The 23,905-nt window shown below is 45.6% G+C and overlaps 4 protein-coding genes across 4 annotated transcripts; 3 read left to right on the top strand and 1 right to left on the bottom strand.

Moving 5' to 3' along the window:
* slc16a2 (solute carrier family 16 member 2) lies at nt 1-10,737 on the bottom strand. Its single transcript, XM_003970246.3, has 8 exons — nt 10,409-10,737; nt 9,826-10,259; nt 6,746-6,890; nt 6,043-6,544; nt 4,986-5,129; nt 3,611-3,839; nt 1,904-2,176; nt 1-1,814 (listed from the first exon to the last, which is right to left on the bottom strand). The coding sequence occupies exons 1-7, from the start codon at nt 10,426-10,428 to the stop codon at nt 1,920-1,922; spliced, it is 1,731 nt and encodes a 576-aa protein (XP_003970295.3). The 5' UTR covers nt 10,429-10,737; the 3' UTR covers nt 1-1,814; nt 1,904-1,919.
* Nucleotides 10,738-15,125: 4,388 nt separating this feature from the next.
* Nucleotides 15,126-17,568, top strand: LOC101064336 (LRRN4 C-terminal-like protein). The gene is made up of 2 exons (XM_011610540.2): nt 15,126-15,286; nt 16,064-17,568. The coding sequence occupies exon 2, from the start codon at nt 16,066-16,068 to the stop codon at nt 16,834-16,836; it is 771 nt and encodes a 256-aa protein (XP_011608842.1). The 5' UTR covers nt 15,126-15,286; nt 16,064-16,065; the 3' UTR covers nt 16,837-17,568.
* A 345-nt stretch (nt 17,569-17,913) lies between these two features.
* tstd1 (thiosulfate sulfurtransferase like domain containing 1) lies at nt 17,914-19,311 on the top strand. Its single transcript, XM_003970244.3, has 4 exons — nt 17,914-18,040; nt 18,418-18,546; nt 18,813-18,975; nt 19,058-19,311. Exons 1-4 carry the CDS (start codon nt 18,028-18,030, stop codon nt 19,110-19,112), a joined length of 360 nt encoding a protein of 119 aa, XP_003970293.1. The 5' UTR covers nt 17,914-18,027; the 3' UTR covers nt 19,113-19,311.
* Nucleotides 19,312-19,542: 231 nt separating this feature from the next.
* On the top strand, nt 19,543-23,862 carry top6bl (TOP6B like initiator of meiotic double strand breaks). The gene is made up of 14 exons (XM_011610538.2): nt 19,543-19,679; nt 19,795-19,915; nt 20,186-20,239; nt 20,327-20,448; nt 20,663-20,746; nt 20,831-20,886; nt 20,994-21,065; nt 21,147-21,342; nt 21,647-21,770; nt 22,579-22,740; nt 22,822-22,943; nt 23,140-23,250; nt 23,393-23,491; nt 23,595-23,862. The coding sequence occupies exons 1-14, from the start codon at nt 19,659-19,661 to the stop codon at nt 23,640-23,642; spliced, it is 1,392 nt and encodes a 463-aa protein (XP_011608840.1). The 5' UTR covers nt 19,543-19,658; the 3' UTR covers nt 23,643-23,862.
* The last annotated feature ends 43 nt before the right edge of the window (nt 23,863-23,905 follow it).

The following is a 23,905-nucleotide window of genomic DNA, read 5'->3' as shown; positions in this document are numbered from 1 at the left end:
TTTTTTTAGGAAATCAGTGGCACATCTTTTTCAGACCGACACGGAGCTACAGGACAGACACTTCATCATAGGTGGTAACAGCGGAAGCTCAAACAAAACTCACGGATACAAAAGGCAAAAAAAAGAATAATAATTGAAGTGGACTGAACTCCACACATACGCTATCACAGTGCTCATGAGGCATTCGGAGGAGCCAGTGTTTGGCAAGAATGTGGCTCCTTGCAGAGCTTCAATGGGTCCCAGTGGGACTCTGAGGGCTTGTGGGAATACTGAGGTATCGCTGTGTGTCCTCTACGTTTGTCCAGTGACTCTAAACGCAGCAGTGAAGCATTCAGGTCCTAAAGCAGTGTAACGCAGAGGTAGGGAATGCCATCAGAGCACCGGAGCACATCCTCCCTCACAGTGAGGTGCCCCCCCACATTGGCTTACAAACTCAGAACACACGCGCACGCATATACATATATGTGTGTGTGTGTTCTGTGTTCTTTCAAAGAGCAACGTGCAGGTCAAGACTGACTTAAAGCGTTTTACATCTGCATTTCAGGGGTCATCATTTCACACTGTCATGTGCTGCTGAATGCAGCATCCTGGCTGTTTGTTACGCTACACTTTTACTCTTGCATGGACATTCCCACTAAATCAAACCACAAAAGTCACCATATTTGTACCTGCAAGTTGCCCTTTGGGCCAGAGAAAGGTCCATAATCTCAGGAAGCAGAGGTAAATAACCCAAACCTCCACTAAAAGTAAGAGTAATAGGAACAGGGAGTAACAGTACGATGCTAAACGAAAGCAGCAAACCCTTGGGGTAATCTGGGAGATGGCTCAGACCATTTGGCAACTCTCAGTTGTCTCCTCTTATTGACGGTAACATTCCACACGTAAATGCCTCTACCGTTAAAAAAAAAAAAAAAAAAAAAAAAAAAAAGACTGTAGTCCTGCGGCGGAGAGGAAAAGTCGAGTGTGAAAAGCCGCAACGCGCCAACAGTTAGTGTATTCGGTGACTGACGTCTCTCGCTCAGACAGGCTACATAAAGAATTACAGTCATTCAGATTAATGGTCACCGTCCCAACAGAGACGAAGTCCAACCTCCGAGCACCCTGCCAGAACCGCTTGATTTAAGGCTGCACAGATTCTGTTCCAACTGCACCCGTCCCGCGCCCCCCGCCCCCCCGCCCACATGAGCGGCCGCTGTTTACTTTGCAGTTCGTGTGAGGTGAGGTCACCATGTGTGGCGGGGGATCTGTCAGTTAAACCGCCTCCTCCGAGACTTGCATGGGGGGTGGGTTTCCGTCAGAAACAGGAAACAGAAGTGGTGGGTGAGATCGGTTCCACTGCAAAGACTAAAGTTAAAAGCACGTCTTTAAAAAAAAAAAAAAAAAGGTGAGGTACTACACACAAGAAAAACTTGAATTTGTCCCTTCATTAATGGTTGTAGGTCGATCGAAATGCAGGGTTTAATCACAGCATCAGAAATGCTAACTTAGCAAGGCTAAAGCAGACAAACAAAAAGGCGACAGAAGAAAGTCTCTCTGGCAGCTAAAATCTCTCCACATCTGCAGCTCCTCACAGATTCGCTGCCTTGTGCTTGTCCACCTTACCCACGTTACTTTGTGCCTTCGTTACACCTCCTAAGCAGCATCAGGCCGGAGCAACCCCCTTTTTTCCGTTCCTCTCCACGCCAAAACATCAACCAGCCAATAAGAGTTCGAGAAGGAGCGAAAGGGTTAAAGGTTAGCTGATAGAAAATCCCTGGCTGGGGTGGGCGAGCGAAGGATGAGAAAAGGTGCTTGTGTGCTGGTGAGTTGAATCCCTGTCAAGACAACAACGGAGCAAATTTAGAAATAAAAACAGCCGGGTGCACGTGTGCGATGATGCTGAACAGGCGTGCAGGAGCGCCACCTTTGTAGCGTCCAACTCAGATGTGTGTCTCTACGTCGGTGTAGCCGGGCAGCATGTCGCCGTTGGAGCAGCTCTTGGGCGCCCCCTCTGGCTGACTGGAGGGCAGCATGTGGGCGGTGGTGGCCGTCTCCTCCGGCGATGAAGCGGCGCGGCCTCGCTGCAGCCTGCGGTGTACCAGGGGCACAAAGAAGAGCACCATGCCCCCCACCATCGGAGGCACACCGGCCAGGGAAAAGGCAACCGTGTAGTTCCCAAAGTAATCATGCAGGAGGCCTGGGTTGAGGGAACAGGGATTGAGACCTTAATATTAGTCGACTCTCCCAGGTGGTTAACCTGACATTCCTTGTGAGCTGAGGTGCCCTCTGGGTTTATTTTCCAGGGTTTTGCAAACATCCCAGTGCACATCATAAGAATTTATCACCACATCCTGCATTGTGTTCTTGCTAACACACAGATACACCAGCAGCCGCAAACAGCTGCTTTCCTAACGGCTTTTCTGTTTTGCACCCAAGAGGGAAACAAAACCAGTTCGACTGGATTAATTGTTTCAAGCCTGCCACTAAAAAACTCATGCCTGCTCCTGAACCACAACTTGCCTCATGCAAGGGAGACCGAACAGCCAAGAGGGAAGAGGAGCTACCCCGCTCTCCCAGTGGACAGGGGAGGAAAAGAGGAAAAGAACAGAGGTGGTGCTTTATGGGTAAAATATGCAGAGTGACTGGCAGGACAAGTGCATTCAAAGAAATATCCAGGCATTACTCAGAGGCTCCATTTATTATGATTTGTCTTCATAATTTGATAATTCAATTCAGAAAAATTCATCTGGTGATTTTGTGAACTTACAACTACAGCAGGTTCTCTAATGCGAAAGAAATTGCTGCAAAAATGTCTCTACCTGGTACGGAAACAATTATGATCACTTATGCTGAAGCCAAGCAGGTTCAACAGGTTCCTCATAGTGTTCCCGTGCCTGCTTAATAATGATTGTGCCTCCTGCTCCATGTTGGTTTTTTTCTGACATTAAGTGCCTGATATGCAAATGTATCTTCTGACCCGAGCGGGGGCACATCCGCAACACTCCCATAAAAGCAAAGCCAACTCTCTTCCAAGTCTCAGTGAATGAATTTGTTCACTGAACGCGAGACAAAACTGCCCATATAGCAATGACGTAAAAATCCAGACTAGAATCCTTTTCTTTTTTCTCCATTAAGAGTTTCAGAAGAGCGGACTGTATGTTTTGTCCTAGCATGTTGGCAGGTTGCTTTAGAGCTTATTTTTACGTTTGCAGTTGTTATTTTCAAGCTCGTTCGGGGCTTCGTTTCATCCAGAAAACCTTGGGCACACAAGTGAGATAAACCATCCACTCTCGGAAATGGCAGGGCTGACAAATGGGAGTGCAGGAGTCATAATGGGAGTGGAGCACTGCCTGTGTGCTTTAATTCCAGGAAGACGGGTCCCTTGGAACAGCCCGGAGTTGGCTCAAGGACAAAGCCTCTCCAAATACAATTTACTGTACAATCATCCTGTCAGTCTCTCTCTGCTTGCACTCCTATTTCTTCTTGTCCTAATTGGCTAAAATCAAGTAATTTTCTGTCCTTTTACAGCCAGAGTAGGCAGAGCAAAGACAGAACGCCATTTGAACCTTTGACATAAACTGAAAACAACCAAGCTTTTGTTCCGGAACGCAAGCTTGGTTGTGCTTCTCACCAGCGATAGGTGGCCCTGCCGTCATGGGAACAGCCATCAGGCCCAGAAGGTAGCCGATGGCCTGTGAGGCTTGCATGGGTCCGACCAACTCGAACGCTATAGGGGCCATCATGGTGAGAAAGCAGCCGTCGCAGAGGCCCAGGAACACGCACACGACCACCAGCCCCTCGAAGACCGAGCACTGAGGAATCATCACGGACATCAGGCCCAGAGCTATGAAGGACGCCACCTGGAACAGACGATGGAAACTAGTCATCCGGCTTATAAAATCTCTCTGACAACAGCAGCAGCTTGTTTCTCTTTCAGTTTTTATTTACTTTAGCGACACCAAATGCACTGATGCCATACTTTGCTCACACGGAACTCTATCCCCGAGGACTTTTTTCCTTGGAAAGATGCTTTTGGCTGAAATATACATATGTATGTTGCCAATATAGCAGCTGGGATGAGCTGTATCATTGCACGGAGTGAACTGTGAGCTGGCTGCTAATAAAGACTGATCAGAAAGCTATGATGCTAACAGATTAGCAGGGTCTTCTCAGCCTCTCCACATAAAACTCCCACTAGTGCCATTTAGGACGGCACTTCTGCTGTAATATTACTTTAAAAACCCACAATAAATAATGTCCCTCTAAATGTCAAGATGTGTTTTAGGCCAATTCTCCACACGCATGCTTGGCTTCGGCGCCAAGTGAGCTTGTGCACGCGCGAGCTGCTTCCACCATGAAATGAGGACATTAGCGTACAGGCGTGGAACAGTTGGATAAAAGATCTTCCAAAGATCAGAAACATCAATGATAATAATCTATTAGACTGACCCACCAGCTTTGGCGCCATTCCTTGCATCGTCAGCCCGCTGCCACAGGCTGTTTCCTTTTGTAACTATTCCAGCAAATATCATTGCATGAAAATTAGATCAGGGTTAATGGGATTAAAACCCAGAAATGTGCCTGAGATTTCTTTACCGCAACAGTAAACTGAAGGCTTTAGCATTAAAGCCAGTTCTATGAAAACTAACAGAGGGTTCTCACAGCTCATGGGTCTGCTAGCTGAAAAACAACTCTGCTCACTTTTCTGCTTATTTGAGTGATTTTGATTTTGATTGCAGTCAACAAGGTTCCGTAAGAAAAATGCTCTTAACTCAAAAGCCACGTGTTTCTCTCCCATCCCTGTTGTCAGGACCGAGTTAACCTGTTACCTGGAACGCTCCTCTCTGTGCAAAGACCTTGCCACTGCTTATCTGCAGCTTTTTGGGCAAAGAGTCACACAAAAAGGCAAATTGAAAAGCTATTAATGAAAAAAAAAAGGGGCCGCAGAGATAAGCCGCTGTCCGCTTCAATCTTGAATCGGTGAGCACGTTGGTGGAGTCTCTCACCTGCATGTAGATCTTTTTAAGACCAGGAATGAGGTCACCAATTTTCCCAAAAGCGAGGCGTCCCACCCCAGAAGAAGCTCCGATGCACACCAGAAGCACCCATTCCTTTTTAGTGTCCTTGAATTGCTCCTTAGCAAAGTTGATCTGGAGACATAAAGAGGAAAGAGGTCAGTGTTTGGTGGACAAATAAGCCAAAGCAGCAAATGTCATTAGAAGGATTCAACCAACCAACGACACACTGACGAGTCCTACAACTACAAGTGGCCACGGCCCTCCGGAGCAGCGGGACAGGAAGGCCAAATGCATACAGGTTAGATGCTCGCACCCTCGCATTCACCACCCTCTGAAGGCTTTCCTGAAAGATCTGGTGCTTCTGAAATATTTGTTCTGCTTTGAAGGCCTCTGCATTCATCAGCAGCCATAGGATAGGCATGTTTAGGGACACGGGGAGGCCATACAGGAGAGGTTTCCTGAGGTGGCCCACTCGATACAAAGGCCGGGGCTGTGTTTACATCTGGGCTCAGGCCTGAAACAACAGGACTGACGGAGGGAGGCCCGAGCTGGAACATCCGACATCTGGATAGAGGGAGCTGAGCTTCACAGCTCCATGCTGGAGCTTTACGCTTCATCCTCATCCTCCACTGTCTTACAACCAAGTCGGCAAGAGGTCAGGCAAACATACACAGCAGTTTGGATTCCAACCCCATTGCGCAGTAAAATTAAATGAAAGAAAAATGCATGCAGATAATTCTCGTGGACGTTCTGACTCAGCCGTCTTCTCCTCAAGATCATGTGGACTACTAGATGTTTTTGAGGACTGTCTTGTGCAAATGGACTGTTGAGCAAGTCAGGTTTGTGGTAAAAGTGCAATTATCTTTGGCTTCACTGCCCGTACACACACACACACACACTCCATCTCTAAATCAAAGCTCACCGACACAGCGCAGCTGGGTTCGTTAAATCGCAGACGCGTCAACAATAGCAACGCTAATGTCCAATGCAAACAGTCCCAAGTTTGAATGTGGAGACGCGGAACGTTGTCGCTCATTGTTCTTACCAGATGAATGTATGGCACAAAGTAGCCCAGGACAGCGGTGGCCACCCCGAAGGCCCACACTCGGTACGTGACGATGCGAAAGACGCGAAGGTTGAAGTATTTCCTCACTCTGCCCACGACTCTGCTCCAAACGGTGCCCGCCTGGGCAGTCGTCCCGGGCTGGTTGGGAGGCTCGGCGGGGCCGGGGTCCATCCCCGGCGGCCCCATGCCTCCTCCTCCAGCTGGGAGCAAAGGTTTAAAGGTCAGCGCCAGCAGGGCCTGGATCAGCATGAAGAGGCTGAGGATCTGAAAGGCTCCACTGAGGCCCAGCGACTCCACGACGTTGTCCAGGAGAACCGGGAGGCCCATGGAGAAGAGGCTGGCACCGGCGGTGACTACACCATTGGCCAAGCCCAGTCGCTGGCGGAAGTAGTGGCCGAGAATGACCAGCGATGGCTGAAACGCAAAGGAGGAGCCGCAGCCAAACAATATGCCGTATGTGAAGTAGCGAAGGCTGAGCGAGCTGCAAGCGACAAGAAAAAGGAGCTTAGTGGATGCCATTTCTTCTACATCTAATTGTAACTTTAACAAAACAAACTATTTCCAATGCTCTTTTTAAGGAAAGAAACTTCTGGAATAAAGTGTTAGTTTTCATGTCTTTAGCGCCTGAAGGCAGTTGGGGATTTTAACAAGTCATTTGCCTAATAAATGTAAAGAGGCTTACTTTGCAAATGAGGTGCTGAGCAGGCCGATGAAGGCCAGCAGGGCCCCGCCGACGGCCGTCTTCCTGCAGCCAAAGCGGTCGGTGAACACGCTGACAACAGGCGAACAGAAGAAGATCATCCCCATGGCCAGAGCGCCGACCCAGGCTGGGGAGGAGGGAGCGCCAGGTCAGAAACTCTTTTCATTCTCATGATCATTAAATCGCAAAATAAAAACGCGGTCCGTTCATTCATGGGCGCTGGAGGTAAAATGTGTCGTCACGTTGACCCATCAGCGCCCTCGAGCAGCCAGATATAATTATGTGTTCTGTGGACGTCTTCTCTCCTAAAACGGTTGAACTCTGTGAAAACAAGGTCAGATTTGGCAGCGGCTTTAACCGTTAAGCTAAAGCTAAACAGAGGGAAGTGGAGATGGAGATGGGGGGCTTAACGCTCAGTTTACTGCCGAGGGGCGACCACGGATAGAGGTCAACATCTGACACCTCACCGAGGGGAAACAGCTCCAACTGTTTCCAACAGGACATTATTGTGATGCTGCCATCTCCATGTCAGGACAATACTACCTAGGAGGACAGGGTGAGAGTGTGTGTTAGCATTCATGTCTATCTCTCATCGTTTTCAGTGGCTCAGCGTGGATGCTGACCCGTGGCCTCGGGTACATGAAGACCACGTTAAAGCATAACTAGGCAAAGCAGTCAGACAGAGACATCACGTACCCTGCGCAAGCAAACAAATGTCTGGTTTAGGTCTCCTGAGGACCAAAGGTAGGCTTAATGTCTACCCTGGTGTTTGTGGATCACATCGGTCCAGCTGGCTGGGAAAGGGCTCCGTGGAGGTGGACACACTCGTGTGAAGCATTAGCTGCACTGAGCAAAAACACACCGTGTCGCCTGAGGATTCGCAGGACGGTCAGTAGAGGAACCTGGAGGGACGTTAGCAACATCTGCGAAATCTGGCAGCACTTTTTATTTTATCTACATTTCAGCAACAAAACAGCTGTTTAAAAAAACACGCACACACATCAAGGAGGCCACTGAACACATGCAGTCACACACCAGCAGCTGCCCGATTGTCCGATATATTGTTGGGAATACCGTTAAACATCAACGATGGTGATAACTTTATTGACTTAACACACCTACACCTCCACCACCTGCCCGAGGTGGCAGATTAAACCCAGAACTGAGCCACGATGAGGAAGATGTCTAAGATTCCAAAAGTGTGTGCGATGTCTCGCTTGGACGCCTGTTTCTCCCCATTATCTCTCCAGAAGCTAACGTGGTTGAGAGTTGCAAAACATGTCCGGTAATTAAAGACAGGAGGTAAAGACCCCAGTTCCAGATACACTGTAACTATGTTTGATGTTGAAACTAAAGTACCAGCAACAAGTGCATGAATTCATACCCACCGGGGGGGGGGGGGCTAAAACTAATCCCCTGCCTTTGCTCCCCGAGGGAATTTCCAGCTACCCTGAAGATTTAAGAGAAATGTGGAGTCCCCACGAAGACAGAAATTCACTTGTTCACACCTTAAATGTTTGCCTCTAAAGCAAACAACAGGAGTGGAGGTCAGGGATCGAGGACCCTGCTCTGATTACATGCAAGTCAAAACCCGAACAAACATTTCCTTTCCAATTTAAACAGTTTAAAAAAAAAGCACTGATAGAGTTTAGGTTACAAGTCACGACTATATGTGGGACTAATTTACACGAGTTGTCTGATAAAAAGAATCCTTTTCGACCAGTTTCTGTCGGGCCCCCTGTGCAACCGTCCACATTTCCTCGCTTTTGTTGGACTGTAAATGCAACGCAGATGTTGCCCTGAACCTTCAGAAATGCGCGGCTGGACACGCAGAGGCCCACACACACCTTCGCATACCTCCCAGCAGGGGGGAGGGGGGATCTGACCGTGAGACGTTAGAACCCTTCAGCAGACCGGCAGCATCTGCAACTCATAACTCATCCATCCAGAACAAGGCATCCCAACATAATGGGCCGATTTTAGTCAATCTTACTCGTTTGTTTTTCACGTGTTGCTGACTTGTTCTGAACTGGTTTTGGAAACCAAGAGAATAGCACACGATTGTGCAAGAGTCTGTAAAACAGTGAGCGTTATACTTAAGCCCTTCCCATCTGTTTTGTTACTTGGCTGGATGGGGGGGGGGGGGCAGTAGGTCAGACCTTGGCGTACTGGCTTAATCTTCTCATGTATGAGTGCAACCAAATCCAAGGAACGGTTGGAGACACAATCCAGCAAGCACAGGTTTTCAAACTGCTCCAAATAATTATCTCAGCAGGCCGACGGGGGCAAATGTGACCCTGAATCCTGCAGTTTCTCCCCTCCACGGCTGGGGGGGGATGGGGGGGGCAGTCCACTCACACGGTGATCTTGACCATTACTGGCTGATCTCAGGACAGGACAGGACAGGACAGGACAGGACAGGACAGGACAGGACAGGACAGGAAACGAAGCCAAACGTCCGTCCTGTCCCTCAACGTCTCCACACAGATGTTTCTTTTCGATTCAGATGGAACTTCAGTCAGGAGCGCCCCCCTCGAGGGGAAAGTACGTCTTTCAAAATAAACTCACGTGACTTACAGATGAAGTCAGAAGTTAATGTTAATGTGACTGTGGCGAATTCACAAAGGATTGCTTCTCTTCTACATTTAATATGTCCCCCCCCCCCCCATTCCACTATTTGCACCAGCCAGTGAACTGTGAAAAATCCGACCACTCACCAGTAAAAGCTTGGGACATAATCTTCAGTGGAATGGTTTATGGATTTGGATTTGGGAGGTGGGGGGGTGGACATCAGACTCATTAGTAGCGGTTTTATAGCAGTGATAAACTCACTGGTCCCCATTATTTAATCATGTGGGTGCTGGACAATAATGACCAGAATAACCAGTTTTCGTAATACCCAAATGTGCTTGTGCACGTCATCGTCATTTCCCTTCCCCTACTTAAAGACCTACTAATTGAGATGTGATTTGGTTGGATTTTTCTTTGCAGCCACCGATAATAAACGTTGGCCTACTTGTGTCAACCAGTTGATCTTTGGTTCCGGCCCATCCGCTACTCACCCACTTTAAACTGAGACGTCTTGTCCTCCGGGTTCGCATGTTCCTTCACCAGCATTAAATGCAGGATGCCGAAAGAGTTCTGAATGCCGAATATCGAGCCGTTGCACCAAGTGGCTGCAAACACCACCAGCCAGCCGTAGCCTCCCTCGGGCGGGACGAAGCCGGCTCCGTGGCCGTGCGCCTCCACTTGGACCTCGGATTCGGAAACGGGGGAAATTGGCGGCTTGCCTCCCATCTCGACCAGCTGTGCGCCGCTATCTTCCTTGGCGATCGCAGCCTCGTTCTTGGCTTCGTCTTGAGCAGCATCTCTTTGCTCCGTGTGAGGATCCGCAGTTGGATCCTCCTTCTGGGAAACTCCGCCGGACGGCTGCGCCTGGCTCTCTAGCCCGTTTATCCCCATTCTGTCTGGCCTGGCGGGGACGTTACTGTCGCTGCTGTGCGTACATGCATGAGATATAGGTCACTGAGATAAGAGGGGCGATTTGAATACCAAACTTGATTGGCTAGCTGTCAAAACGCACGCCATACGCTGCTTGTTGCCCAAGTACGAGCGTCAACTTCAGCGAATATCCTGGACACCAACCTGCGAGCCGAGAGTGGCATCTACGCCGAGATCTGCTCTAGTTTCACGGGGGGAGGCGACGGGGTTCTCTTGTGGGAGCGAGGAGGTAATTCAGTGAATATCCCGAGCAGTCGAAGCCAGCCGCATATGTGTTGCTTCGCCTGCCGGGACCAACCTATAAGCTACGTAGGCGCAGAGCGTCACGTCACGTATGTCCGCGCACGGTGCGTAACGTCCCCCACCGGTTCAGCGACCACGCCGGCGGTCCCCTCTGTGCACCTGGATGTGGAGACGTGAGGCAGATGGGGCCCGTGTGGGTCCCGGTTGGTTTCTGCAAGATCTGTCGTGTCCGACCGGCTCGTCCACGCCTCCTTCCTCCCGCCGCGCACGGACGGTTTCAAACTGGGTGTCACCCTTCTTCGTATAGGAGGGTGGAAATTGCACATTAATTGAATAGCGTGGAACAATGGACGCGGGAAAAGTAATAATAATAGTAATAAATACACAGGGGAAGGGGGCTGTCAAGATAAATTACTCGGGTTTTTACGTGGATCCGATAAAACCCGAAGATCAAGTTCGTCCCACTACGTTAGATGTCATCCAGGAGCCACGTGTGATCAAGGACGCAGATGTTAAAAAGGCATTTAATTTATCCTCGTTCAAGGGATGAGAGAAAGGAGGAAAGAAAAATTGAAGATTCAGAAACCAACGAGTAGAATAGAGATCAATATGGACTTTTTAAAATTCGTAATCTAATACCAAAAAACCACATTAAGATCGTGGGGATGAAGTGGAAAATTCCCATCCAAACACAAGTGATGCTTGTGCAATGCTTTGATGATTTATTTGATTCAAATAATTACTGACTAAACTTCCGTTGTAGACATCCTGTCTCCCTCTTCTGGAACAACAGTGTCATTACACATTACTGTAATTACATTAGACATATTATCAACCTTCCAAAACTGTTCTGGTTCAAAGAATAAAGCGGTGTTAATGCTAGGGGCGTTACTAATAATCATAGGGGTATTATTTATCTGAAGTGTGAAATTCCATCCCATCAGTTTTGAAGCACATGTTGGATTGTGAGCAGCAGTTGCGTCATGAGTGAGTTCTTTGGCAGCCGTCGGTGTCCGTATCATAACACAACTTGGGAGGGTTTTTCAGTGTTCCCAGAACAAATCTAATCTACCAGCTTATTTTTCCAATCAATCATGCACGTGTATTTTTATACGCCCTTAAATTAAATTAATTCATGACGGTGGACAGCTGAATTCTGAGACTGCTGGGACCAGTGATCAGTTCAGGGGCAATACAGATTTTGTTTTGTAGGTCAACTGTGGAGTTCGCAGACAAAGGCGTGCTCTGCCTCTCCTCATTTGTCTGTCTAATTAAGAGACCCAGGATGTCGGGGAGGGAGCACGGCCCTTCGGCATCAGCGAGCACGAACAATCGAGTCCAGTTCGCGTCTTCACCACTAGATAGCGCTGGAGCCCCGTGTGAGCTGCATCGTTGCAGATTTGACTGCAGGTGACTGAAAAACACTTTAGTTTGACACAAGGATTCATAAAAGTAGCATCAGACTAGCAGACGCTTGTAGCAAGCAAATTCACATCGCTGTTGTGGGATTAAGTACATTGTTCCCCAATGTGTCAGATGTTACCATGGTTACGCCTTAGTGGAAAGTTTGACACGTGTTATAAAATGATATTCCCAACACTCACTTTGCCGCGATAAACCAGACAAAATATGAGCTGAGAAAAGGAGGCGTTGTGAGGCCGCACAACAGCTGAAACCGTAAAATTTGCGTCCCGGCTGGGATTGACTCTTGAGGCCACTTTAGACAGCTCTGATTTCAGTGAAATGTGTGCTGACACCAAACTCAACTCAAATTTCAAGGCACTAAATACTTAAACAAGAGGAGCTTTGGCCAAATGAAGGGTTCTCTGGTCCACTGTAAATCTACAGTGTGAGCCTGCTCCACATTCCCATTCCTACTGGTTGTGTCACCCATCATGACATGGGACATGCTGTCATCAGAAATGGCCTCTGACTTGTCAGCGGTTCTCTGAAGTTGTTGCCGTAACGTCGATCCACATAAAACAAACTCTGTATGAGATTATAACCCAAAAATGGGTTTCTGAAGTGTGACTGCTGTATATTGTAGGACTCAATCCAGTTCTCTCCCTCTGAGCGGGTTTTCTAATGGTAAAAACATGCAGTGGGACGCCGTCGGAGAAAAAGCTGCCACATCATGACGCGGCTGTTTCCAATTTATCCCACAAGGAACAAAAACACTGCAGGGATCACGATGGGTCTGCTATGTTTGTGACCTAAAAATAGTTTGCTGGACTTCACAGACCCTGGATTAAATGACTTTCAGATTCCTTTTGACCGAAGCAGAGGTCGGAGGTTATAGGAATACAACCATTGGTAGTGCTTCCTGTTTAAAATGGAATAGCTGAACTCCTCAGAGAGGTGTGGATCCAGCGGGAATACACATCTGCGAGGCTGAAAGATGATATGCAGGAAAAAATCCTCCTCTGATAAGCATTATTTTATTTCCCTGAAACTCTAAAGTCATCCGACTTAAGGCGATGAGCTGAATAAATCCGTCTATTGTCACTTTATCACCTTGGCTTCTCTTGGACAGACAGTCTCCCGTTATCACAGCTGAAGCCTAAACAAAGCTCCATATCTCTGATGCAATCAGAGGTACCTGCCAGGTGAGTCCAGACATTCCTGGTGGGCCGACCAACCTGCGTCAGCGTCACTGAACAAAGAGCTCAGTATTAGTCACGGGCCTCCATGCTCACGGGCCGGTCCAAAGTCGCTGCAGAGCCTTGACTAATATGTGATAAGACGAAGAAAAAAAGACTTAAGATGCCAATAAATGTGATTAGTTTGCAGAGCCTGTAGTCGGTGTAGGACTATATCTACTCACTTGCGCAAATAGCATGGGTGCTATTTCCAGCATTTACTCACTCATTCATGCTAACTAGATGAATCACAGGACAAAATCTGTGAGGGCCGCCCACATCACACACTTCAACTGCTCTAAAGACCAACATTACTCATTTGTTAGAGGTATTACTGCAGGTTTATTTACTCAGGGCGATGTTCAGGCGGGTTGGGATTTGTTTCCGTTGGGACACGGAGACAGGGACGTCAAAATAACCCGTCAGCCGAGCTGCAGAGACGAGGGTCAACATCCGTTTCTTAAGTTTCCTTTTGATGCAGGCAATTACGTGACCAGCTTTCAAGCATTATTCACACACGGTGGGGTCATTTTACCACTAAACTGTCACATGAGGAACACAAAATGAGTAAATGTTGACGACACATTGGTTTCAAATTAAGGGTTTTTTTCGTGGGTTTCATAGACGTCGTTGAGGTCAAGGGTCATTTGGGGCCAGTTTGATGTGCACATGCAAATGCTGCCAAACATTTCAAGGGCATATTTCTTCCACTTTCAATTTCTGATCATATCTGATTATAACGCGGCGATAAGCGCGGTTAAACGGTCGCCGTGGCCGGTTAATTCTCACAAAAAGACATTCAGCATGACTGGTACTGCCAGCGGCGACCACTTCTGCCTCGGTCACAAACCATTTCCGTATTCTCCAAAAGCTCGACAAAAAACGCGTATTTCTCAGCAATTGTCTGTTTTTTGCCCATGATTCAACCCTCCCTCCTCTTCACCCACTCATCTTTGATGAGTTGAGGCAGCAACTGTTGCCACATGCCCAACCTCTTCTCGCCAGTCTAACGCGATTATTCATATATTACTGCATTTTTCAGAGATCGCAATGACCGAGTAATAATCCATTTATATCAGGAAACTGTCTACAGGCGTGTCTGAAGGTAACATGCAGCAGGTAGGTACAAAGCACTCATCTGTAAGATTCCCAGAGTGCATCAGTGCGCGTCTTTACACAAGATTCCACCGATATGCACATAAAACTCCTCTTCATTGTTTTTGTTCCAAAATAATTTACTGCTTCTGTCGTCTCAGCCAACATCTCATTAAATCAGTTTGGGATTAGTTTTGTTTTGTTGGATTTTTCCATTTTTCATGTGGACTTAATTAAACATTTTGGTTTTTTTTTTCCCTGCTACAACTTGTTATTCACACAAAACAAGCTCCAAAAAATGCAGTTGCAGATGGCGGGGATCTTTTTTGTTGTTGAAAAGCTTCCTCCTGGGTGCACCCGCCCCATCGCCTCAATGCGGGCATTCGGAATAAGAAAGAACATGCCTGCTCTGCCAGCTTCACCCCATAAAAGGACGAAAAGAGAAGAAATCCCTCACCATTCCACCCCTCAGCCTGTCACAATAGGGGCTACAAGGGGTAGAAAGAGGGTGGTGGGGGTTATTATAAATATACATGCATTCTTCACCCCCCACTCTCAACAGCACACATAAACACACTGGAGTGACTCCATTATGTGCTGTTGTTTTCCAACGGGACACCTGGGGAACATGCAGGAACCATTAGAGAACTAATCCCAGACAGGCAGCTGCACATCTAGATTACACAAGAAGCAACGAGCACAACCCTGCTTCATGCCGCTGCAGCACATTCATATGCAGAACAGCAGAACCGTCTGCTCCAGTGACACCGCCCCCCCCCCAAAAAAAAGAAAAGAAGCATAAGTGAGCGAGGATGAAACGGAGAGGGACGTGACAAGAGACAGATGAGAGAGGCTGAGGAGGAACGGCAGGCTGGAGGCACCGAGGGGAGAGAGGGAGGGTGTGTTCCGAGGAGGAGGAGGAGGAGGAGGGGTGTCTGGGGAGAGACAACTTAAGACGGTGAGAACAGACGCTGGCGAGTCCACGGTGAGAGCAGGACGAGCGGAGCCGCAGCAGAACCGGGGAGCCAGATCCATCAAAACAAAGGTAGCGTAAGACTTTCTGAATGCTTTGGGGGAACTTTTTCACCACGGTGGTGGGTGTTCATGACATTCCAGACTAACGTCTGGCTGTTTTATGGTGGGGCAGAGAGTACAGATGCAGTTGGAGGTTCCCACAGAACTCATCTGGCCGGGCGCCAGGACAAAATGGGGGCGCTTATGGGGTCACCTCCACATTTGAATGTATGATTTCTGTCCTTTAAGAAGTCAGCCGCTGTTTACGCAAAGCTGTTTATAGGATGGAGACGAAAAGATTGCGAACCTCTGAGTGCACTGCTGGAACGTTCCCCTCAGTAAACATTAAACCCATCATCAGCCGGCCAACCAACTTGCTTCGCGCTTTAGAACTCTAAACATCATCAATATTGAGTGAAAGGGAACAAATAAACTTTAGAAAAATACTTTTGTCATCACAATACTGCTAGTTCTAAACTGAAAAACACCCAACGTCATTATTCATATAGCAAAATTATGTTCTTTTAGCTGAATTCGGGTTGGGCACTAAGAAGTTTAAGTTAAAATTAAAGACTTTTATTCTGAACAGTAAATTAATTGTTACATCATCGACCTAGTGGAAAATGCAGCGTTCAGTGCTGAGATTTACCAATACATTGATTAACTCTCCCCTCGCAACCTCAGTGTTAAACTGGGCGTTCTTTTCCAAAATGTGGGTTTTTGTTTTCTGTGCTTTTAGGTGCACTTACAGCCTCTATAAGAGCAGTGAACATGCCCCCTGTCACTGATCTGTCATATCTGTCTACAGCCATGAGGTCACTTCACAGGAATCTGGGGGTGCTTCTCCTCTTCCTCAACGCCTCACCTCTGCTAAACGACATTCTCTCTGCTCACGCCGCCTCTACTTCCGCACCCGTCACTCGCCGACGGATCATATTTTTGACCAGTGGTTTTGATGATGAAGAGCCCACCAGCCCTTCCCCAGGCCTGCCTCCACCCTCCGATACCCCCGTCCTCATCCAGGCACCCCAGCTCTGCCACTACGACTCCTGCCTGGAAAATCAGGAGCCCTGCTTAGATATTTCAGAAAGGACCGGTTGTCTCTGTCCGGGCGTCAGCAGAGCCGACGTGCCCCCTCATGCCCCTCGCATCAACGTGCTGCGGCCGATCAGCGACGGCGAAGATCGAGGACAGGTCGAAGTCCAGTGGTGCGCCCCATCCTCCGTCGTCTCCAAGTACAGGGTGGTGTTCCAAGACAGCGACAGAAAGCCTCTGGAGTTCCCGGCTTTTTTGCGGAAAGGTTCAGTTGGAGAGTTGGACGTGGGAGATAAAGTATGTGTCGAGGCGGTGAACAAGGCAGGACATAGCGTCCCCACAGAGTTCTCCTGCCAGAGATATGACCCTTCTGGCTCTTCTGACCAGAGACTGCTGGCTGGGGTGATAGGAGGAGGAGTGACCCTCATTCTGATTCTCATCATCGTCGCCGTGAGCCTCAACAAGTGTAAATCGTGTCAGAAAGCAAAGACAAGCTCAGCGGATGGACTCGGGAACCCTTCCTACAGTAGAGAGGGAACTTTGTGATTTGGTCCACAAGGACAGACTAACCCGGCTGCAGGGAGGGAGACAGCAGAATGTTATGTTCTGTTTTTTTTAATGATGATACGGGCAAAGGAGGCGTCAGTGGAATAACACTACAAAATAGCTGTTTCTATCATTTTCCTTTGAAACAGGTTTATTTGCTGGCGAATTAACCTTGACAGTTTTATTGGTGTAGTGTTTTACTAATGTCATGTGGCTGAATTTAAATGTACATCTTAATGTTTGGATTTTTTTAATACTGATTTCAACGTTAGTTTGTCAAACTGATTTTAATAATAAAACCATGAAAATATGCGCTGGTAAAATTGTTGGTAGAAACATTCCTGCATTATTTTGTCCCATAGGACATGTTTAGATTTTAAACTATATTTAAAGTACTTATAAGGATATTAAGGCTTATTGAGTTTACTTTCAGTTGTTATTTTTGCTGTATGTATGAGGGGGACATGCTGTGAACATAAAATTTGACAGATTCACTGTTTTACATTCAAAGAACATAATCAATGTATGTGACGCAGTGTAATTAATCTTTTACAAATATGAAAAGGAAATGAATTCATGGAATTCTTTAAATCATATTTACAAACTTGTTATCATCATAAAATGACAAAATCAGCCCCTCTATTTAGCACTGTTGCGAGCCAATTGCTGCAGGGGAAGAACATAACATATAATAACTGTATTGATTGTGGTAAATTGAAACCATTTTCACCATTTTGCTGGTCATTTTGATTTTATGCTTTCACATTACATTATAATGCCATGTATGGTTTTGAAAACCCTGGGTACCGGGAACGAGATAAAAGAGTTCGATTGTTTGCCTCCTAAAATGTCAACCCAAGAAAAAACATCTTTGCTGCCTTTAATGTTTACTCTGGAATCCCCCCCCCCCCCCCCCCACCCACCCACCGCATGACTTCACATGATAAAAACCAAACCAAAAAAATATCCAGATACAAAAGAATAACAATTATAAAATTAATTCAACCAAACTATTTTTTTTATGTCTCAGCTTTTATTCTGAAAGTATTATAGAGGAAGTTTTTTGATGCCGCGCGACTGAAAGCGTTCAAAAGCCCCGCCCTCTAGCGGAGGATTGGCCAATGGCTGACGCGCAGCAATTTACGGAAGGAGCTGATCCGGTTGCTCTGTCGACGGCTTCTGTGGCGCAGAATGGCGAATCCAGGTACTTTCTCATCACAAAGACATGCGATAATCAGACTATATATCTGTAAATGCTCTAGCTGACTAGAAGGGTCAGTTTTAACCTACATTTTGCATTACGTGTCGATCTCTGACTTCAAAAAACTTGGGAATGTTAAAGTCTATTAAATGTAAGAGGAAATCGATTTTAGACGGAGTCCAGTTAATCTGTAACATAACTACTTTACAAAGTATATGAATACTTAAGAAGACATAATTTATTGCTGCCTAATGTTCTTTTCCCCTCCTTTCAATGAATTCCTCTCAATGAATGACTCAGCAGATTCTACTATACAGTGACACGTAGTTCAGATGTGAGCTTTATTTAAACTTTAAATCATCTCAATATGTTTATTCCAGCTACCAATGAAATCTCTTATGAGGAATTGAAAGCTCTGGTTGAGAAGAGCTCAAATCTCTTTTTGGTTGATGTCCGTAACAAAGATGAGCTGGATAAAGGACGCATTCCTGGATCAGTTCACATTCCAGGTGACATTCCCTATGTTTTTATGATAAACCCAAGGAGAATCATTAGGTTAGAACATGTCGGCATGTGTTATTCCTTTATACATACATAATGATACCATATTCAGTTTATATTTACTAGATCTGTAAAACTGTACACACCAATATTTTTACTTTCCTTTCAGTTACATTCACTTCTTTCTTTCCATTATTTGATATGTCTGTCTTGAAATGTGGAATACAAACACTTGGACAATAACTTGTCCTGCCCTTTAACCCCTCTCATTCAGTTGATACGGTAGAAGCTGCTTTTGCAATGGAGCCTGCAGAGTTCAAGGCCAAGTACGGAGTGAACAAGCCCCCGCTGGACATACCAGAGTTGGTATTTCACTGCCAGGTTGGCAGGAGAGGAGGGGTCGCCACAGACAAGGCCCAGAAACTGGGATACGCTAAGTAAAAAGAGGCCTCACATTTTCCTTGTCTGCCTGTAGGTATCCCTCCATCTGTTCTAAATGTTCTCCCTCCTCTGTTTCAGTGCTCGTAATTATGCTGGAGCCTACAAAGAATGGAGCGAGAGACAGGGGAAATAATGAAGCCTTTACCTCTTATGCACTATATTTGTGAATGTTAAACAGACAAAGCAGTTTATTTTTACTTTTATACATTTGTCATTAAATGTATTAATCATTAATTAAAGACACTAATGTTTAAATGTATTCCTGATTGTTTATTACACAGAGCCAACTGGATGACACAACAATAGAGAATAAAAACTCATTCTACATGACACTTGAGATCAAATTCATTTTCTTTTACGAGTTTTTTTTTTATCTAGTTTAAGTTTTGAAATGAAAACCTATGAACTAATTCAATTACAAAAGTTGTTTTAGTCTTATAACAGTTATCAAATTGGGAATTGTATACAATATAATAAATACGATAGTTAATTAGATGTTTTAAAATTCCAATAATATAATTCAAGGGCCTATTTAAGATCCTAAAAGCGTCCACAGATGCGTTTTCGTTATTTTACCTTAATGATCTATATAAATGCCAGCTGATATTCAGGCACCTGGTCATTATTTCGTCTAACTTAAAAGATTAACCAGATTTGTTTCGCCGGCTGACAGCTAAACATGTTGGAAAACATACAACAGGTAACAAATCATCTTATACTTCAATTTAAGATGATTTATTCGTTAAATTAGTCATAAAGTGACAATGCTAACATGATTAGCATGCGCTTGCTAAAGCTAAGCTTCGTCTCATCAGGTGTTGAGGTCGCTGATTCTTTTGGGAAAACAAAGTCAACGACGTGGTTGTAAAACTACAGGGGGGCTTTTAGTGCTGCTGTGGGCTGAACCAGCAACCCCCCAGAGTCTAAACTGTTCTGGTAAGTTTAAACTCACCTCATACTGTTTATAAAGTGTGAGACGTGCTTCATAGCTAATATTGGACCATATAATTAGCCTGAACCTGAAACTCAAAACAGCAAATACAAGGGAAAGTTGCTACGTATTAATGATATATTGGCAGGGTATGATTCACAGCTATATTTCGAACTATACGTCACCCTGAAGGAGGGTAAATATATGCTGTAGTGATAAATATATGCTGTAGTCAAAGGTCTTCCATAGTTTAATCCTGCTGTTGTCTCTTATAGTTGCAGCTGCTGGTTCCTGGTGTACAGGGATTAAAATAGAAGCTCTTCAGCCTGGTATGTACACACAGCTAACATGCTGTCTACATGCACTTGTTGCTTTTGTGCACAGATCACTTATGTTATCTTTTATCACACAACCAGTTCTGGCAGATTTGAAGGAGAGCAGCTCTAATTGTGTGTGGTCCAGTCTGCAGCCCGACCCAGAGGAGCTCTGCGCTTTTACCGACCTTTACGGTCCCCTCAGATTGCTTCTGTCCTTTCAGGTATATCCATTTAGTGTCACGCTGGATCATCCAGATCTCTATACACAAGAAAATAAAAACATAAATATCCTCTCAACAGGTTGTGTAGTGATAAGGAAATACAGTGTTTTGTAGTACTGGATACAGTGTCATTAACAAAGACTGAACTCTGATTAATGTCATCACCGTCAGGCTGTTGATAACAAATGTTCTTCCATCTCTTCACCCTGTAAAGATGAAGCCCGCTGCATGTTTAGGCCCAGACTGGTGTTCTCGGGTGGAAGAATTCCTCCACACGTTCAGCCTGGCTAACGCGAGGGTAGGACCTCTTTCCTTTGGCCATGCATAACGCGCTCTCCTTTAGTGCTAGGAGCACCTCCCTGACTACAGATCTCCTCAACAGATCCAGGTCCACTTCAAATTCAGCTTTAATCATCAGAGGGTCCAGAGAGAGTTTAGGTAACCGAGATGCTGTTTTGTATGTGCAGACTACTTCAGAGTTCACATTTTACGAACCTTAATAATGAAATTCGAACCAATTCTCACACACTTGTGTATTCTTTCAGAGGGAAGATCAAGACCAAAGTCTCACTGACAAACCAGTCCCCTTTATTTGTGGATGTAACCTCTCAAACACAGTCAGTATGTTTTATTTTGGTCCAATTGCAGCAGAGTGAGGAAAAGTTTAGGTTGTGTAAGGACAAGTTCTTGGTTTAAAGGCCTCCAGAGTGGCTACACAATGGACGCTGGTGTCAGGGGGGACACCCCATCATTGGCGATCCATTGTCTCTCAGTGTCCCCCCCGCAGCCATGGACCAGGGCCTCTTCGGGGAGCTCAGCATGCAGCCTTTCTCCTTCCTCAGCCCGTGCGTGCTGCAGTATCCCAATCTGCCGACAAGGCTCGCTCACATTCAGATATCCTTTCCACAGCTTTCTTTCTTTGTGGCTTCCAGTCCAAACTGGGACAGATCTGAACTTGTTTAAGATGTTTATAGATGTGTAATCTCAGCACATTGTAGCATTAAAAGTATTTCGTGGGTTGTGCAATACGTGAGCGTGAGACACAAGTCTCCACACATCTGAGTACTCTCAAACTCTCAACCCTCGTCTGTGGTCGTAACGACCAAAAGAATTTCATTTTTTGCCAAGAGGAACTGATACGTTCCTTCAGATGCTTCAGACGGCCTGATATGAACTGATCTCCTATAACTGGCTTCACGTGTTCGTTTGCTGCCCCAGCAATGTTACAATCACAGCCCCCCCCAGCTTCTTCCAGAATCTGCCTGCACATCTGGACTGTGAGGAACTAGGCCTGCGTGCCATTTACCGCTCCACCTCCAAAGGTAGGCGGCAAACCCTGATGGGAACAGTGAGACTTGGTGCTCCATAATTGTGTTTTATAACAGGAGAACCTTGAGGCTAAATATAGGTGAAATTCCAGAAGTTAACCCTGTTTTAGTTCTTTAGTCGCTTACCGTGGCCCCGAGCTGAAGACTAATTGAAACCTTTTGTCCTTGTTTATGGGGGAAGATATTCCGGTCCAGATCTCCAGATCCACTCATAAAGATTTTATTGATTGCAGAGTTCACGCACATTTAAACAAACAATTTAAAACAATGAAAAGAGGAGAAGAAAAAGACATTATACAGAGGGAATGATAGTAACATGACATCATTTGATAATGCTGCTATGCAGAAGGATAGTTTCAGTGTGGCTCATGCTCCTATTAAATATTTTTATAGGCATTTAATGGATTTTATTGCAAAGTTCTGATTTACATTAATCCTCACAGGAGAGTCGGGTTGTTGAGTTTGGGGTTTGGGGTTTTTTTCATCACTACGGTACTCTAAAGTTTGCATATTTTTCTTCTACTTTCAATCTACTTGGTTTATTCTGCATGAACGCATTTCTTAACAGTATGAAACGGTACATTAGAAGGTTGGAGTTGATCTCAGGATTATTCTTGGTCACAGGGGAGAGTGGGTGCGATGTAATCTGCATTACTGTAAATTAACACCGAAGCTGCCCCTGAGGATAAGACGGTGATTCACAACCCACATAAAATGAAACTTTATTAAGTGATTGGATCTAAACTGTGATTTATTGGTTCTGTTTCAGATTTTAGTATAATATTTTCCTTTTCTTGTGCAGATCCTTTGCACAGCGGAGGCACCGTCTACACAGTGGAGGAGCTGGAGAACCATGAGGACAAAGAGAGACAACAGAATCTTCCTCCGCTGCAGCAGCGCCTCCTGCTGTTTCTCCTGCTGCATTACAACGACCCGTTTACGGTCCAACTCTCGGATGTTGTGGGTTGGTGACAGCTGTATGGAGGAAGCACAAAATGTCCAGTTTGTGGTGAGCTTTTTGACTCTTATTCTAATGTGTGCGCAGCTACAGAGGTATCGATAGAGCGCCATCTAGAGGATATTCTGAATAACAGCAAGCAGGCAGTCGTAAGAGCCTTCCAGACTGAAATAAAGAAAACTCTTAAAGCACAAAATCGCAGAAAAAAGGCAAGTCAAGCCAGCTACATTTAGGAAGTCCCCCTTATTTGTTTCATAACAGTTTTACAATGATTTATTCATTCACAGAGTGCCGTTTAAATTATCAATATTCTTCAAATATGTATTTACATGATATTGATCCTGTCATATCCATTATTTTTGTCTTGATTTTCTATGGAATGTGCACGCTCCTGTGTTGTGTAAGGACCAAGAGAAGCTGCGTTCTGCCTTCGAGGTCATCCTCAGTTCTTCAGTCACTATTGTGAGCTGCAGCAGTAATCTCCAGTTCAGAAATGCCTGTCTGAGCAGCATGAAGGTGTGGAAATAAATGTTAATTATTCTGTAAACAATTCACCTACATCACAGACTGTGTTGTGCTGCAAATGCCCTTTTTTATACAGTATACTTAAAGTATTCAAATGTTTGGTCTACACAATTATTGTGGATGTGTTGTTCAGGTGTGTGATACTCACGAGCTCTCAACGTCCCTTCGTACATCACTGGATAAGGTGATCTCATGGAAATTCGTTTCCAGGAGCAGGTGTTATTCCACTAAGGTGAGGAGGGTTGGTCCTGGTGTCAGAGTATTTTACCTTCCAGTATTGTGCTTATACATTTTAAACATAAAGTTATGACCCAACAACACCATTATTTCCCCAGGTGGATGAATGCCCTGAGAGTGAAAAGGCCACCAGATCAGAAATCTAAAATCTGGAAGTGTTTTTGTTCTTTTGGAAGGTCTTGAATTATTTTTTATTCACAATGAAACAGGTTTTGTGCTAGTAGTACTATATCTCTGCTGCTGTTTCATTTTCAATTTCAAAAGTAGAGCTTTCTGTTGTATTCACAGATGTAAATGTTTGATTGATATTATGTCTGTCCTCAGTTACAGTGTTATGCATCTGAATATTTAGCGACTGCTGGTGCATTGGATTTGTTTTTATTGCCTTTGACACTGTAGTTGAAGCTAT

This window comes from Takifugu rubripes, chromosome 14, assembly GCF_901000725.2.
Source record: "Takifugu rubripes chromosome 14, fTakRub1.2, whole genome shotgun sequence".
NCBI lineage: Eukaryota > Metazoa > Chordata > Actinopteri > Tetraodontiformes > Tetraodontidae > Takifugu > Takifugu rubripes.
This window is presented reverse-complemented; position numbering and strand designations above follow the sequence as displayed.